The sequence below is a fragment of the Harpia harpyja genome, chromosome 5 (assembly GCF_026419915.1).
Source record: "Harpia harpyja isolate bHarHar1 chromosome 5, bHarHar1 primary haplotype, whole genome shotgun sequence".
NCBI classification, from domain to species: Eukaryota; Metazoa; Chordata; class Aves; order Accipitriformes; family Accipitridae; genus Harpia; species Harpia harpyja.
Window position 1 is genome coordinate 34,236,389 of NC_068944.1, and position 19,015 is coordinate 34,255,403.

Consider the following 19,015-nt stretch of genomic DNA (forward strand, 5'->3'; position numbering starts at 1 on the left):
ACACACACACACACACAGATAGTACTCCCTTAGTCGATGGGCTATCCCTCCAATGTGTCCATCAATTTTATTTAGTCCATGACTTTGGGGCTCCATCTGTTGTAACAGTTCTTCAGGATAAGAGAGATGATGTGAGGTGTTAGGTTGTTGTACGCTGCCTCTGGAACTTGTGGCTGGTACATTTGGTGCAACCCACACCCTTGGCCTGCAGGTCGAAGAGGCTGATCTTGAGGAAATTGCTGGGCACCAGTTCAAGTTCTATCACTGTTGTACTTGGCTCAGTTTCAAAGTCCATCCTTCAGTCATTTGGGTAATTCTTACAGTAATACCCTTGATATGGCATATAGACACTATAGATACAATGACATACATTGGCAGGTTATTTAGCAGTTAAATATCATACAGCCTAATTCACTGGCTATTCTCTCCCAAAATCAAATCTCCCTGAGGTACACATCGAACTTCCCCATCCTTCTGCATCACCCACCAGGTGTACCCAGGTCCCTGAGCAAAAACAACCCCTTGGATGGGTTTGTCTCTGCTTGAGGGGGGACTAACCCAGACTGCCTTTCATAACATACTTCTCATGCGCACTACAGGGACTTTATCCCCTTCTACAGTATGTGGAAGTCTTGGTTGGGCAGGGCCAGCACGATTGGCAGATCCTCTAGTATTAACTAACCAGGTGGCTTTTGTTAAATGTGTATCCCAATGTTTGAAAGTTCCACCCCCCATTGCTCTCAATGTAGTTTTCAGCAGTCCATTGTATCGTTCGATTTTTCCGGAGGCTGGTGCGTGATAAGGGATGTGATATACCCACTCAATGCCATGTTCTTTGGCCCAGGTGTCTTCCCAGGTTTCGGAAGTGAGTCCTGTTGTCTGACTCGATTCTTTCTGGGGTGCCGTGTTGCCATAAAACTTTCTCTTCAAGGCCCAGGATAGTGTTCTGGGCAGTGGTGTGGGACACAGGATATGTTTCCAGCCATCCAGTGGTTGCTTCCACCATTGTAAGCACATGGCACTTGCCTTGGCAGGTTCGTGGGAGTGTGATATAGTCAATCTGCCAGGCCTCCCACTGTTTATATTTCAGCCATCGCCCTCCACGCGACAGGGGTTTTAGCCGCTTGGCTTGCTTAATTGCAGCACGTGTTTCACATTCATGGATAACCTGTGCGATAGTGTCCATGGTCAAGTCTACCCCACGATCACGAGCCCATCTATATGTTGCATCTCTTCCCTCATGGCCTGAGGTATCATGGGCCCACTGAGCCATAAATAGCTCACACCTATGTTGCCAGTCCAGGTCCACCTGAGACACTTCAATCTTGGCGGCCTGATCTGCCTGCTGGTTGTTTTGATGTTCTTCAGTGGCCCGACTCGTGGGTACATGAGCATCTACGTGATGTACTTTTACCACTAGCTTCTCTATCCGAACAGCAATATCTTGCCACAGTGCGGCCGCCCAGATGGGTTTACCTCTGCGCTGCCAGTTGCTCTTCTTCCATTGCTGTAGCCACCCCCATAGGGCATTTGCCACCATCCATGAGTCAGTATAGAGATAGAGCACTGGCCACTTCTCTCTTTCAGCAATGTCTAACGCTAGCTGGATGGCTTTCACCTCTGCAAACTGACTCAATTCACCTTCTCCTTCAGCAGTTTCTGTGACTAGTCATGTAGGACTCCATACAGCAGCCTTCCACCTCCGATGTTTTCCCACAATGCGACAGGACCCATCAGTGAACAGGGCATATTGCCTCTCATTTTCTGGCAGTTTATTATACAGCGGGGCCTCTTCAGCCCGTGTCACCTCCTCCTCTGGTGACATTCCAAAATCTTTGCCTTCTGGCCAGTCCATGATCACTTCCACAATTCCTGGGTGACTGGGGTTTCCTATGCGAGCTCGTTGTGTGATCAGTGCGGCCCACTTACTCCACGTGGCATCAGTCGCGTGATGTGTAGAGGAGACCCTCCCTTTGAACATCCAGCCCAGCACTGGCAGTCGGGGTGCTAAGAGGAGCTGTGCTTCAGTACCACTTCTGAGGCGGCTCGAACTCCTTCATATGCTGCCAATATCTCTTTTTCAGTTGGAGTATAGCGAGCCTCGGATCCTCTGTATCCCCGACTCCAAAACCCCAGGGGTCGGCCTCGGGTCTCCCTGGGTGCTTTCTGCCAGAGGCTCCAGGTAGGGCCATTCTCCCCAGCTGCACTATAGAGCACATTTTTAACATCTTGTCCTGCCCGGACCGGCCCAAGAGCTACTGCATGAACAATCTCCCGCTTAATTTGTTCAAAGGCTTGTCGTTGCTCAGGCCCCCATTTGGAATCATTCTTCTTCCGGGTAACTTGGTAGAGAGGACTTACAATTTGACTGTAATTTGGAATATGCATTCTCCAAAAACCCACAACACCTAAGAAAGCCTGTGTTTCCTTTTTATTAGTCGGTGGGGACATAGCTGCTATTTTGTTGATCACATCCATAGGGATGTGACGACGCCCGTCTTGCCATTTTACTCCTAAGAACTGGATCTCCTGTGCAGGTCCCTTGACCTTACTTTCTTTTATGGCAAAACCAGCCTTCAAAAGGATTTGGATTATTTTCTTCCCTTTCTCAAAAACTTCTTCTGCCATGTTGCCCCATACAATGATGTCATCAATGTATTGCAGGTGTTCTGGAGCTTCACCTTTTTCCAGTGCAGCCTGGATCAGTCCATGGCAAATAGTGGGGCTGTGTTTCCACCCCTGGGGCAGTCGATTCCAGGTGTACTGGACACCCCTCCAAGTGAAAGCAAACTGTGGCCTGCACTCCGCTGCCAAAGGAATGGAGAAAAATGCATTAGCAATGTCAATTGTGGCATACCACTTAGCTGCCTTTGATTCCAGTTCATATTGAAGCTCTAACATATCTGGCACAGCAGTGCTCAGTGGTGGCGTGACTTCATTCAGCCCACGATAATCTACTGTTAGTCTCCATTCCCCATTAGATTTCCGCACGGGCCATATGGAACTATTAAAAGGTGAGTGAGTCTTGCTGATCACTCCTTGGCTCTCCAATTGGCAAATCAGCTTATGGATGGGGATCAGGGAGTCTCGGTTGGTGCGATATTGCCGGCGGTGCACCGTCGTGGTAGCAATTGGCACGTGTTGTTCTTCAACCTTCAGCAACCCCACAACCGAAGGGTCTTGAGAGAGACCAGGCAGGGTAGACAGCTGTTCAATCTCCTCCATCTCCAATGCAGCTATACCAAAGGCCCAACGGTACCCTTTTGGGTCCTTAAAATACCCCCTCCTGAGATAATCTATACCAAGGATGCACGGGGCCTCTGGGCCAGTTGCAATGGGGTGTTTATGCCACTCATTCCCGGTTAGACTCATTTCAGCTTCCAATACGGTTAGCTCTTGGGATCCCCCTGTCACACCAGAGATACAGATGGGTTCTGCCCCTTTATAACTTGATGGCATTAGGGTGCATTGTGCACCAGTGTCTACTAGAGCCTTATATTCCTGTGGGTCGGACGTGCCAGGCCATCGAATCCACACTGTCCAGTAGACTCGGTTGTCCCTCTCCTCCACCTGGCTGGAGGCAGGGCCCCTCTAATCCTGGTTAGAATATCCGTTACTCACTTTTCGCACACACGAATCAGAAGTCCCTTCAAGAGGATCAGAAATGGCATCATCCCATCTACTGCATCTGGGGGACTGCTCACGGGAAACTGGAGCAGCAGCTTTCCAAGAAGAATCCTCTTTTCTGGTTGCTTTTTCTCGCAACTCCTGTACCCGTGCATCCAGGACTGAGGTAGGTTTTCCATCCCACTTCCTCATGTCCTCTCCATGGTCATGCAGGTAAAACCACAGGTTAGCCCGTCGTGTGTACTTTCTCTCTCCTCTCTCTTGGGCAGAGGAGTGCTTACTCCCAATAGCTGCGATGCGGGCCTGTACAGGTGGGGAGGAGGACATATCCACTTTGAATTGCTGGAACTCTCGGGACAATTCCTCTACAGCTGAGACACAGGCCTGTAGGGAAGAAGAGAGACTTCCTTCATATTGCCGGAGTTGGACAGCCAATTCATCCACCGTTTGTCCATTGCCTTCCTTCCAGGACATTACTGCCAATGAGTTGGCATAGGTTGGTGGTGCACTTCGTAGAAACTTCCGCCACATCGGTTGTGTGCATTGGACTTCATCTGGATCTGTGGGTGACTGCGCATTTTCTGGATCATTATAAATCACCTCCAGCACAGCTAATTCCCTCAGGTACTGGATACCTCTCTCCATGGTGGTCCACTTGCCTTGGTGACATGTAACTTCATCCTTGAAGGGGTATCTTTCCTTTACACCTAACAGAAGTCGCCTCCAGAGGCCGAGGACTTGTGTTTTTCTCCCAATCGCCTTGTCGATGCCCCCTTCGCTAGACAGAGATCCCAACTGCTTGGCTTCCTTACCCTCTAATTCCACACTACTAGCCCCATTATCCCAGCATCGGAGCAGCCAGGTAACAATGTGCTCACCTGGGTGGCGACTAAAATCTTTTCGCATGTCACGCAACTCACTCAGGGATAGAGATCGGGTAATTATTTCAGGTTCTGCCTCTTCCTCCTCTTCTCGCGATGACCCTGGTTCATCTTCATCTCTCACTAAGCGAACTGATTTCTTTGTGTGTTTCTTTTTCTGTACAGGGGCGACTGATACTGGCACAGGTTGGTTCTCTGGTTTAGCTGCAGTATCTGTCACCGGGGTTGGGGTAGCCACACTGCCTGTTGCCGGGGTTGGGGTAGCCACGGTGTCTGTGGTCGGGGTAGGGGTAGCCACGGTGCCGGTTGTCCTGTTTTTCATCTTTTCCCCTTTTTCCCCCTGAGGGTGCTGCCTAATATCAAGCAGTGTTTGGTAGATACTGGCCAGGGCCCAGCACAGTGCAGCGAGTTGTACGTCTTTGGAATAGCCACAGCATTTTTCTTTCAAATATGCTACCACTTCATGAGGGTTCTGTAGTTGTTCGGGAGTGAACTTCCAAGCCACTGGAGGTGAGAAGTTCTCTAGATACCTGCCCATATCCTCCCACATGCCGTGCCACCCATGAATATCCAGGTTTGGGGCAGATCTCTGGGTGGTACTCTTAAAGAGCCTTTTTGTAGCCCTAAACAAGACCTGAAACATATTCAGGAGGCATAGCACTAACAGCACACTGGCTTGCGCATCCCAAGGATATTCAAAATTCTCAAAAGCTGTTGTAATTAGTCGGAAGGAGAGAAGGGAGGCGAACGGACGGGGGGAAGTATCCCCCCCTAACTTCCCCATGGATTGAGTGTAATTACCAATAAAATCCGATAGAAGGTGCCAGAAGTATGGAAATGATATCACTGCCTCATACAGATACCAGCTTAACCTCATGACCAGTGATGTAATCATTTCACAAGTCGACATTGCCCAGTACAGCAAAATGATAATCCCACTCACTCTCCCAGAGGTGAGAAACGTGACTACAGGCAATACATAGAGCACATAAGAACTTACAAAACGCCACCATGTAAACAAATGAATCAACATTGTGACTAACATCTATTTATCTAATATAAGAAATGCGTATGACAAATTTGTTTCAACACGCTCTGGCCAGATCTGTCGTTATCTCAACCCTTCCTGCCCCACGTTGGGCGCCAAAAAAAGACTGTCGTGGTTTCAGCCCAGCCGGTAACAAAGGACCACGCAGCCGCTCGCTCACTCCTCCCGCCCCCCTCCGGTGGGATAGGGAGGAGACGGAGGAGAGAAAAGAAAAAAAAAACCTGGAACCTCGAGGGTTGAGACAAGGGCAGTTTACTGGGACAACACACACAAAAAAAAAAGTTACAACAACAGCAACGGTACTAATGAAAGAATATACAAAAAGAGTGATGCACAGTGCAACTGCTCACCACCCGGAACCCGATGCTCCGCCACCGAAAGTCCTGAGCCCTCCCCCCGGGCCCGCTCCCTGTTTATATACTGAGCATGATGTCACATGGTATGGAATAGCTCCTTGGCTAGTTCAGGTCGGCTGCCCCGGCTATGCCCCCCCCCCCCACCTCCCAGGTTCCTGTAAAAATTAACTATCCCAGCTCAACCCAGGACAGGAGGAAAAAAAAAAACCAAACCAAACCCCACATTTTTATAATTTGTGGACTAATGTATCAGTAATTTAAGGAATTTAACATAATTATATCAAAATATTGAAGTAGACATTGCAAAATTAGAAAAATCCTGAGAGTCTTCTAAATTACTCCAAATTCTTAAGAGAGCTTCATTGTTTGCAGGAAATAGAAAATAGTCCCTAGCTTTTTAATCTTCACTCATTTTTATCATGCATACAGTATGTGATGGTGCTGGCAAAAAATCTGGAGTTAGTTACTCTGATCAACCTAGCTCTAAGGTTTCCTTATAAATCAGAAAATATGCTGTGACTCTGAAAAAGATGTATAAAGGATTTAGATAGTCTACTTCCCTCTTATGTTTGAAAGTAACCTTGAAATATTTCTAGAATTATGACTGCCAGAAATAACGAACACATACATTGTCAATGATAATGCTTGGTTGACAAGATATTGGCAATGTATATACAATAAATGTGAGGGAGCTTTCTTTCAAGTAGGAGAGCAGGATGGCTGAGCAGATATCTATTTATCTATAAATTACATCATGATTGACAACTAGTTTCTTCAGTATGTTCATGAATTGACTTCAGTGGTAAAAGCTCATTACTGCTTTGTTAGTGGAATATGCTACCAATTCTTCAGGTGCACACGGGTATACTTCTGCAGATAAATTATTTTTTTATGAATGTACATTTTCCAAGCCTGAACAAGCAATACTTTTACATTCACACAATCCTTATTTTACCAAAATATCTCTACAAAGTTTTGAGCTAAACTGATGTTAGGCAATGAGAATGAGAGAAGAAAAAATTAATATGCCAGTATCTCTGACTATTGGTAGAATTCCACTCATGTTTGTAAAACTCCACAAATTCCTACTGTATTGTATCTTCCAGGCAAACTGTTTGACTCCCTGTTTTCAAGTGGGTTTTGGTTTGTTTGGTTTTTTTTTTCATAAACATAACTCTCCATCACAATTAGTCACATTACTTTTGGCTGTTATCTTTTTTTGTAAAAGTTATCAGTTTTCCATTCGTGAACATGAGCTGTTCTGGTATGCCACTAAAAACATTCCTCAGTAGGAGTAGATTTCCTGTTGTACCTCATTCTCTTTCTGTGTGGAGGAATGGCACTATGACATGGTGTACACACTGAATGAGGACACAAAGTAAATGAATCCTATGAGGCATACTCGATTTAAAACAGTTCAGTAGTTGTTCATTTCTTACATAAAATAAAGACAAAAAATGTAAAATATCAGTAAAGCTTTCAATTGAAAGCTATAAAAAGACAATTAATAAATTTAATTAAAAATCCCATTTTCTTCAGCTAACCTTATTTCCCAGAATGGCTTTGTTAATGTTCACTTACTAGAAAGTAAGTGAAATGAGATCGATAGCTTGTCTCCTCTTTGTTGTAATCATTACTTAGTAGTTTTCTTTTTTAAACTTTTATCTTTCTTTAGTCTTTATTCTGCATGTCAAAATCTAGTCACTTTCTGGATTATATGCTTCATACAGTCCAAAATACACTCAGTGAAATAAGTATTGCTGATTTCAACTAAAATGTGTACCAGCTTAAATTCTTCATCCTATGAGATAAAGAAGTTTGAGAGAGAGAGAGAGGTTAGAGGAAAAGGTCACAGTAGACTACTTATGGCAACTTCTAGCCTTTACAGAACAATATATTATCAAATGAAATCATGTAGGCTCATGGCTTGTTTTACTCTTGGAAGAAGAAAGATTCGGGGGCAGAGTTTACTGTCTCAGCTTCTTTCACAAATGATACCCACTTATTCTTAGGTATCTTAAAAGGTGACTTTATAAATTAAAGTTGGTAATGCTGTAACTTCTCCACTTATTTCTTCCCTGTTCCTGAGTAAAAAGAAATATTTTTTTAAAAGGCAGAAGGTAGCTCTATTTTTCCTGCACTCTGTCTATCCACATCTGTCATTTCAATAGACAATACATGCCTGTAAGTTTCTGCTTTGTCTATGACTATTCTGAACTGTGTGACTGCTACATAAGAGAGAAGGATGAATTTTCTATGAAGGCTGAGGATACGGTATGGTTTCTCTGATGGAATTCAGGACTTTGCAGTCTTTATCTACTGTTCCACAGATTACAAGTGATCTTTCTATGAAATAAGTACTACTTACAAATTCTAAGGTATAAAAAATATCAGAACTGGGAAGTGTTCATCAAAGAGGCTCATGTTACAGATGAAGTTTTTGGCATGCAGTTTAAGTTGATGAAATTTGTTGTGATGTGTGTGTATTTGCACACATGTATAAATACATACTACACTGCAAATTGTGCCTTGACAACTAGTGTGTTATTTTAAACAATAAAGAGCCTAAAATTTCAAAGTGGATTTCAGATACTGAATCAAATATTCTGACATCATATTGTTACTCCTCTGTAGCAACCACTATGGAGTAGGAAGTATTGTGTTTAAAGGCGAAGTCGGCATTTTTTCTTGAGGAATTGCTTTAAGTTAATGCAGTGATTCCATGTGAAAGCAGCCCTGCATATAGTTATATACATGTATGTAACCATGTGGGATAGGTTGTTGATAGGTATAGGTTAAAGAATAACAATCCTCTGTAAATTATTTACAAGGCTTTCCCACAAGCAGCAGCATTACAGAAGGGTTACCTCTGTGTTATCTGGCTACCATGAAAACACAGCAGAAAGGGAATAAATATATGCTAGTTTAAAATGTCTGTGTAATGTCACTGTGTAGTAGCTCTCCAAACACTGCTCCCAGTGAGCCAGCTCTCTGCACAGTATGAGTGCAGTCACTCAGATAGAGGCATGGTGCAATCTTCTGTCTTTGTAAGCCCAAATTAAATCAACCCTTGAAGAGTTTTGAAGTTATAGAGCCAGAAGAACAGGAAGTGGTTGTGCTCTGAAACAGAGTTGTGTGACCTGATGCTTCCTGGCTCTCATGTTAGAAACCAATTCAAATGTTATTCCCCCACTGTTAAGTATAACATTTTGCTTAGCTGCTTTTGTGCCTCCTTTGTGCCACTCTGGGGAGATGCCTGGGGTTCCCTTTCTCTGCTGTGTGTCTTGAGGTGTCTATCAGCCATACCACCCAAAAGCTAAAGGCATGAACAAGAGCTGCAGGAGCAATTGTGGGAGAGTACAGGAAGGCTAAAAGCATTCACAGGTGGATAGGTGATTTACGCATTCCTATGTCCAAAATGCAAGCTGCCCTTTGGCAAAACCCAAGCTTCTGCTTGTCTAAGACTTCAGGCTTAAAATAGGTACTTTTCCTCTGTGGCTGTAAGGAAGATTAGGTCTCTCATCCATGCTGGAGTGCTTTGGCTAAATTTAACTCTGGCTGTTGGGAAGATTTACTCCTAGGATTATGGCACAGCTATGGAAACCACTGCTATTCTTTTGGTTGGAGATTTATGAGACAACCTCAGGGTGGGGAAAATAATAATATTTTTTTTTATAGATACATGCTAGTGTGGATGATGCCAGATCTGAAAGAAGGAGGTGCACAGCTGAACAGTGTCAGGGAGCAAGTTGTGAAATAGTACAGTGCAAAGCCAGTGCTATTATAGGACGCCAAAGCCCACCTCCCCACCTAGTCTATGTGTGACTAGAAACTTGTCAGACAAGCATATAGAAAGCTTTACATCTTGCTTTCTTTTAAGAAAAAAGTCATTACAATAAAGTACTAAAAGTAGTTATGTTCTGGTATGTGAAAGCTGTGTGGTGCTGCTTACATGATGCATTTTGGTCATACATTTATTTCAAGGTGTCCTGTCTGTGTTTCTCTTCCAGGTTCAGGTCCTTCGCAATGCAGGGGAAGAAGTGACCCTAACTGTGTCCTTTCTGAAAAGAGCACCTGCTTTTCTCAAACTGCCACTGAATGAAGATTGTGCATGTAAGCCTTTATTACTTGGCCAAAAGAAAACTCCATCCAATGCTCATGAACGCTTGCAGCTTCTGAACCTACTGTGCATTGAGGGTGACTGATGGCAGCTTTTTTGGTCAGCATTGCTGCCTGAATATGAGCTGCTTGTATTGCCAGGTCTTGTAGTAACATTCACCTCAAGCAAAAAATTGCTGTCTTTGCTTGAAAAACAGATTACCAGGCATTTGGCTGGTGTGAATCAGCAAAGTTGCAGGTAGAACAGTGGAATTACATCAGTTTATAGTAGCTCACACCCTGATGCAGAGTATTTAAAAGCAGTTTTTCAGGCAGCATCAGATAACATTTTAATCTGAAAGAGTTTTGTCTTGTAAATGTGAAAATGAGATTGTGTGTGTATAGTTAGAGGGCTTAACTTTACCATTTAAAATTCAGAGACTTTGGTGGAGGTGTCTGTCTACCTAAAAATAAATTACTCTGGGATGATTAGTATTTTGTTTAAGTCCAACAGAGTTTTAGTTAACTAGCCCCATGAGAGGCATATGGAGGCAGCTGTCTTCCTTTAATTATGTTAAATTGTAAGTGTGGGTGCATAATTATAGACAGTTGCAGCATATCTAAGCATATTTATATGTCAGCCTGTGCCTTTTGTCACCACTGCTTTCCTTCTGCTTCTTGCTCCCAAGAGGGTAAAATGAATTGCTTAATTTTTAAGCAACAAAACAATAAATATTTGATTTCAATACTTCTAGTCTTTGATTTTAAGTTAGTAGGAATTAAGTAAAAATTATGAAATAATATTTTATACAATAATTTGTTGAAATACTGTCTTTATCTTTCATCTAGGTATTAAATTTCAGTGAGACAAGAAAAAATTTACAGCACCATATCCTTAAGTAAAAATGTATCCCAGTACACTGGTCCCTTTTATGAATGCTTGTGGTACCACAGATTACCCTGAGTAACACACACAAACATGCATTTACATTGATCCTATCATGTTACTTTTGAGGTGTAGCACTGTAATTTCCTAAACTGTTACAAGAACAGTCAGAACTGTAAAATTCATCAAGAGTAACAAAAACATTATCTGACTAGTTCCCTCAAATGAAAAACAAGTGAGCAGGTACATGCTTTCCTTTTATTATCAAATTTGAAAAAACCTTTGGGTTTTTTTTATTACCAAACAGATTATTAACTCTTTTAAGCAAAGCACCAGGAGAGGGATTCTTGAGCCTCCACTCTGCTCAAACCAGAAGACAGATACTGGCTGAACGGAGAAAGTAAATGAATGTTAGATATGAAAAAACTAGGGGTGCGGGGGGAATACAGACATACAGACATACACAAATTTGAATTATAGCATTATAGATTAATTAAGATTTTTTGGTGTATTCATGTTTGTATTAGGTGCCCCCAGTGACCAAAGCAGTGGCACGTCCTCTCCCCTGTGTGACAGTGGTTTGCATCTCAACTACCATCCCAACAACACGGTAAGAGCTTGTATTTCTTTGATGGAATTACACAGAAGAATAATAATACTGTAATAGCTAAATGGAAGTAACTAATAAAGGACAGCAACATGGGAGGAGCTCTAATTAACATTGGAGATAGACAGTTCCATAGGGGGCAAAAAGAGTTGCCAGATATTATGGCTGAGAATTAAACTGTGACAAATTATACCAGCTGAGATTGTGCCTTGATAGATGTGATTACTATTTTTGTCTGGGCAATGCAATAGGGATTTTGTGAAAGTTTTTTCTTCTAGATTATTTCCGCAGCATAGGAATTCAAATTATTAAAATAAAAATATTTAAAGAAAAGGTAGAAAAGTTTTTCAGAATATTTTTCCATTATTTTTATTTAATTTATTATCTAAAACCTTTGGCAAAGGATGTTTTAGGTACATGTTTTTGCTTATTTTTAAGGTAAGAGCATTTTACTTCTAGTAACTCACACTGAAAATCTTACTGACAAATGATAGCATTATGGAGCAAAGTCTCTTTAGGATGAAATGCTACAGCTGTCTGATCAAATTTTTAGTAAAAGATGCCTCTGAAGTACAACAAGGGGCTTTTAACAATTTTCTTAGCCAAGAAATGCAAAATTTCCATTATTTTATATAGTTCTAAAGGGGGGTTTGCTGCGTATTTGGCTTTGCGATAGGTGAAAATACACAGATAAAATAAAAAGCATTGAATAAATACACCAATATACAGCATAATTATTACAGATATATTAGAAAAACAGAAGTGTAAGCATTGGTAGGTAGACTTTGCTGTTTTTAATTTCTGGCTTCTTTTATTGTTCTTTCATACTTCACTGGTAAAGGTTTTAAATAGGAGCCCAGAGACTTAAAAGTCGATACCACAGATTTTAAGCTTGATTATAATCTGGAAAACCTTTAGGATTTATACATATTTATGGAAGCTGGAATTCATAAAAATGGGATAAAAACAGTAAAATTGGCATCTTAATGCAGGTCAAATAATAATAATTTTTTATATATACATATATATATGTAAAACTAGTGCAACAACATCAGAAGCAGACTTATCTCAACAGTCTATATATGTAGGCATGTAGAAAGGCTATTGCAGCAGGTCCTAAACTTATTTTGATAGCAACTTCATTTCTAACTTTGCTTTTAGGATAAAAACCATGCTTCCATTTGTGAATCCTATTTCTGCAGGTGTTGAAGCTGATCTAAATTAGCTACTGTTTCTATCTGAACTGATTATAATTTACTGAAACTAAGTCTTTTTCTCTCATTTTAAATAATATAATCAGGCATCATGAGGCTATAATTCACCCTAAATTAAATTTTTCTGCTGAAGACCAGGATGGGGTTCTTATCTCAGATGTCCCCTTGTAATGGGAATAGAATGCTTCATAAAACCAAATGAGACCTCTGTATGAATTCCTAAATTATGTACAACTCTTATGTCATGTTCCTTCCTTTTTTTCAGAATATTCTCTAGAATGCATTATGACTTATGTACCTAGTCTATTTCTTAATTTATAGCCTTGGTGATTCGCATGAAGGAGCTTTCTGACTCAGAATTTGGAGTAGACTGGACTGGTTTTGGTCTTTTGTCAGCAATTAAGAGTTATGCAGGCTAAAGGTAGGGTTAGCATTTCTGTTGCAGCCAGATCTAGGCCTACAGTTTGCATCTAAACTTTTTGCCACATTTCAACTTTTTCCTCAAATTTAATCAATCACAGCTGAAAAAAGGTTCCTGAAAGCAGACAGAAAACATTAAAAATTCAAGACAATGTTCAAAACAATGTCCTAGCTTAGTCTTCCTAGCCAATCATTTATTTGGATTGAATCTATGGAATGTTTCACCAGAAATTCAGTGTTTTAAATAAGTGAATCTACTTAGGAAAATCCTGCTGTTCAGCTAAATCAATGTTCATAGTCATCTTTTATTTTATATACATAAAAGATATATGAACATATATGTAAAAGTAAAGTTCAACTTGTCAAAGCTTTATAATTCCATAGATCTTACACAAAAATCACACTCTAGAAAAAATACAAGGTTTACTTAATTTTTGTAATATTTATTTAATAGAAGATACAGATAAGAAAAAAATATGAAGTCTGAGATTAAAAAACTGTAAATGATGCAGGATCGGCAGGTACAATTTTGCTGATATACTAAAAGTACTACATACATTTCAGTAAGAATCCTGCTTCTTCAGAAAAATAACATCATCACCAGCATTGTTTTGTAAAGCATTTTATAAAGAAAGGAAGAGGTCTTGGAATTTTTAAAATAAATTTTGATCATTTCACTTTTTATAAGCATTTCTCATTCAAATCTATATACTGTAAAAATACTGGTGAAATTAGACTGTAGATATTTAAATACTCACTCTTTGTAGATATGATCATAGGCATGATAAAGTTCAATTTTCATATAAGTTATGTCTTGTGTAAATAGGTGAAATTAAAATATTCATCATAAGCATGTAGTTTTGACTAAACAATTTTCATCACATGTTAAATCCTATTCACAATTACCAGGTTTTGAGGTGAAGTCAATAGAATAGACATGTATGTAAATGTGTACGGTGCCACAGGAAAGAACTGAATTACGGTTGTATAGTGAATAATTTAGAGAACACCTTTATTGAAGGTACAGGTATAAAACTAGTAGCTGATGACATGATACGTAGTACACATTCACTGCTATTCATGACTAGTCATTTCAAAAAAAGGACACAATCTGTTTTCCCTAGGTTTTTAGAATACTGTTCCTCACACTTCCTCCAAGCATATTGATGTTGAGGTTTTTATAGATTTCTTTTATTTGTGAGAAAAAGTTCAGAATTTCTCCAGTGCTAGCTAAAACTGATGCCAAATGATTTGGGGAAAGTGGAACACAATGCCAAATGAAATATAAAGTCTTTGAAGTCTATCTCTCTCTTTCCAAATCTGCTGAGTACTTATAATGAAGCCCAAAACTGAGAAGGAACTTTTAATGTTTTTCAGGATACATTATCATGTTCCTCATGGCCAGCATCCCCAGGACTTAGGTGGGAAAAAAGGTGGTGTGATCTCCGATTAATTCCACTTCTTCATTCACGGTTTTCCCAGTACCTTCCAGGATCAGATTTGTGCAGGTAAAGAAGTTCAGAAAGTTGAAACTTGCCTTCTTGTTTGACAGATAAAAGCCTTAGGGTGTTGCCTTGTTAAAGGAATGGCATTATTAGTTCCACTACAGCTGTCAGAGACCTGAAACATAGGAGCTTTCATGAAGGTCTTTCTAGGTCCACCTTGGCCATATTCTGCTCTGTTGTCAGCCAGGACCAGGTATGTGGGGAAGACATGTGATCTTCCCACTTGCACCTATTGGTCAGCGTGTTTCTCAGTTTGAGATTGCATGTAGGTCATCATTTTAATAACTGCTAATACTCCTGTCCTCAAAAGCTTCTTTATGAGCTGTTTTTTTAAATATCTTTGGGTTTTGTAGTGCACTGTGGCATTGAGCTCTGCAACGTAACTATGTTTTTAAAATGTACTTCCTTTTGTTTGTGTTAAATCTCTCACCTGATAACTTCATTGGGTGAAAAAATCTTGTTGTTCAGGAGCAGCAAGGGCTGGCTGCCCCGTGGGGAACGCAAGCCAGGAGCAGAGGGTGGCAGCGAGGCTGGACGAGGCAGTGTCCACGCAGAAAAGGGCCCCATCCCACTGCCCCCGGTGGAGGAGCAGAGCAGGCCGAGGGGTGCTCTTCAGATGAGTCCGTCATGGTGAGGTGGGGCTCAGGTCAGGCTGGAAGTCAGCCCACGAGTCAGGTCCGAATCAGTGGGATATGTGTCCAGGCACAGGCATAGCTGCAACCAAACTCAGGCGAGGAGCAAGGGCGAAAGCCTGAGCTGATACACAGCTCCTGAGTGAGGGGAGCGGCAGACCCCCCACTCAAGCTCTTTTACAGCAGCCTGATCCCACATCCCACGGCCACGCCATGGCAGAGCTGGCCTCAAGCACAGGCAGCTAGGCACCCAGGAGGAGGAGGAGGGTGGACTCTGGGTCCTGACCCTTGTATCAAGGGAAATGCTAAATAAGCATTCTTGATTTATGTTTTTATAACTTCAGATGGCTGTCTTCTGTTTTCCAGTTTGAAGGATCCCTATTGTTATCTCCTTTTAGGGAAACCCTTCCATAGTTCTGATTATCCTTGTTACTCTCTCTGTTTCTTTTGTAATTCTAAATGTATCTTCTATGAGACAAGGTGATCAGGACTGCAAAGAGGATCCCTCTTGATTTATATTAAGACATAACGATGTTTTCCATTTTCTTCTCTGTTCTTGTCTAATACTTTGTAGTAACCTTTTGACCGTCACTGAGCACTAAGGTGATGTTTTTCAGAGAATTGTTTGTAGTAACTCTTGCATTTCTTTCTTCGATGTTTATAGCTACAGTAAGGTTCTTTGTTGCTTACATATAGCTAAAGTTATTTTTTCCCATATGTGTTAGTTTGCATTGATTAACATTGAATTTCATTGCCATTTTGTCTCCCAATCACTGGGGAAGCTGCCCAAAGCTCATAGTCAGATTTAAATTTATTGCATCATATAGACTTACAACTTGTCATTGTTTAATTTAATATTATCCTAGTAAATCAGAAGAAATCAGAAAGGAAGACAAGAATATTCTGCAATGATTAGTGTTTTTCAAGTGTTATGCATTTAAATATAAAAGAAAGTAGCTACAAAATCCAACAAGGCATAGTAAAAAAATAAGATCATACTCGTTACAAGGTTTAAATACCTAGATTTTGTGTGGATTAATTTATCATCTGTATATATAAGAATGAAGTTCTAATACTAAAAAATTCTGTGAGTTCCAGCATGTAAGTCATTAACTTGAAGGTAGCTGTCTACAGTTATAGAGCATGTTTCTCCATCACTTCTTCTTCTGACCCATCAGAAACTTTAACTCTTAAAATAAGCACAAAGGACTTCTCATTTGTGAGAGGCTGTGAGGCCTTACTACCTGAAATAAGCTCTGGCTTCCCTGTGTAGCCTTCTTGTCTGCCAGCTTAGATGTGTGAGTCTGGGAAGAATAGTGTGTTATGCTATACCCTGATGGCTCATCAGGCATTAGCGGTTTAAAATTTCCTGTTCCTCCATTCAAACACATGTAAAATTACCTAATTAATATAGAAAAGCTTCATTAGTATTTCTGGAAAGACTGTTTTGTGAAAGAACCTCCCCAGTGTGTCTGTTGTTATGTTCACCCTTCCAGTGTTTCTATGGGTCCTACAGTCAAGTGATACCATCTGCCCCCAGGGATGGATTTATGATCTCCTCCAGAAACTAGGGGAAGAGGAATGTTCTTGAACCTTAGTTTGGAGTTTGCATGGGGTGAATTTTTTGGTTTCTTATCACAGCCTGCTTCCTTCTCATTGGTTCTCAACAAACATTTGAAAATTGCACAAAAGCTTTCCACAGCCTCAGTTAATTCTAAGGGCTGTTGTTTCTTATAAGTACACTACCTAGGTCTGTCAGCCTTTTTCCTATTCACAGAGCTGAAATTAAAGCAGGTTAGGCAATAGTTGTTTCACCACTAGATAATTGTGAAGCTAAAAAGAGCCTGCAGCTTTTGGCTGGTAATAGCAAAATCATATTTAGTTGGCTGCGTGATCCTTGTTCTGTTGAGGAACAATGGCTGGCCCAGGGAGTCAAGGTGTAAACCAAAGGCTACAACAGCTTATTGGCTGAACTGAAAAGGAATAGGATGTAGTCAACACAGAGGCAGGAGTTTTTTTATTAAATTCCGTGAAAACCTTCAGCTCAACATTTAACAATGGTTGAAATAGAAATAATTAAGAGCATATAGCATAAAGGGCCCAAAATAATAACAGTCAAATCTGAGATCTGTTCTGCTGTATACTTCAGATAAGATATTGAATTGAATAGAACTACTCACATGGAAAATTAGGACATATTCAACTATTCATAGATCTAGGGTTTTAAAATTCAGTCTTCTGCATCAATAAAACACAAGCTTAAAGTGCACAGCATAGAACTTGTACATTACAGAGAAGGATTTTTAGGTAGTAATGATATTCCTGAGATTTGAATTCCCAGAAAATAAATTTAAAAGTATATTCATATAAAACAAAGTACCTGAATTCATACTCAAACCTTGAATAACTACTCTGATAATTTTCTCCTTGTGTCCTTCTATGCTGTCTAACATGAGGAAGTAAGAGTACTTAAAGGAAACAAAAATGCAGTATAAATATAAGAGAGGAAGTGGGGGTTTCTTCAGAAAAGCGTAGAACCAACATTTTGTGTTGCTAGCAAGACAGTTTATGTCTCTTAAATTAGTGTAAACATCGTAAAATGTGACTCCCTCTCAAAATTTGTTATGAGAGAAAGGTAGATAATTTTTAAAAGAGACTGCTATAAAAAGCAACATTAAGGAGAGGATATTGAAAATAATATAATAAGCAACATTAAATGGAATTTAATTCATTAGTTATATTTAATTTATATTTAAGTTATATTTAATTCTGTAGTTATATTTACAAGGCTGTTTTCACTATATAAAGCCTAGTAACTTTTTATGTTTCCGAGTTTGAAAAGACTGGCACAGAGATACATCATATCATTATCACAGACACTATTATGCCTCCTAATCAATTCAAGCTTTTCTAGTGGGATGCTTGAGATGCATGAATTCCAGAGGGTATTCATATAAAATTCCAGAGGGCATTCAGGTTAATCTTGGAAAGCTTATTAATTTCAAATACAGCTCTTGAGTTCCAGAAGGCAAAGAACCTGAGATACATAGCTGAATAAGAATTCATCTGATCTTAACATTTTGCTGTATTATAAAGTGATTCATCTACTATTTGTCCTATTTAATACAAAACACATATTTAATACATTATTTTTTCAGGTTTGTGTGGTAATACGGACTTTGGCTGGTAAACTAATTCAATAGAATACTATTAGAGTAATCTAAGGCTAAGGATATCTACTGCCCAGACACATTCAGAAGTAATTTATTAGGTAGCCATGCATTCTTATAGTCTATGCTTAGTGACACTTGGGCAAGAACATTCTGCGTGAATGGTTTTGTATGTGCACAGATCAAATACCTAGGAACAGTAGGAACAGTCTGATGCCCCGAATGCATCAGATTCACTGTGTTGGTAATGTAAGGGAAATTTGTGCATCAGGACTGAATCTGCGACATACTGGGTTTTCTTTCCTTGTGCAGGTTAGTGTCACACATTAATAGATTTGTTGGATGCCTACTTTCGTTTACAATAGGCTGAGTAGAAAGAAGGGGAGTCCTGAAAATAAAGCTATTTTTCTTGAAAGAGATAATCAACAAATTTGAGCATCATGCTATGCTCTTTATGTAAGGACTTATTTAGAAATCTATGCTGGAAGAATTTACTATTTATATTTATAGCCATTTAAAATAAAGGATATAGTAAATAAATGCTAGCTACATTACCTGAAGATGCTTTAAA

General features: G+C 40.2%; 1 protein-coding gene across 9 annotated transcripts in view; it reads left to right on the forward strand.

The window, feature by feature from the left end:
• The window catches only part of SNTG1 (syntrophin gamma 1), a 357,847-nt gene that overhangs the window by 236,676 nt on the left and 102,156 nt on the right, over nucleotides 1–19,015 (forward strand). For all 9 annotated transcript variants that reach the window (XM_052787869.1, XM_052787873.1, XM_052787876.1 and 6 more), the window contains 3 exons: nucleotides 9,923–10,025; nucleotides 11,424–11,506; nucleotides 14,515–14,645. In XM_052787869.1, the coding sequence (XP_052643829.1) occupies nucleotides 9,923–10,025; nucleotides 11,424–11,506; nucleotides 14,515–14,645 (317 nt within the window). The remainder of the gene's footprint in view (nucleotides 1–9,922; nucleotides 10,026–11,423; nucleotides 11,507–14,514; nucleotides 14,646–19,015) is intronic.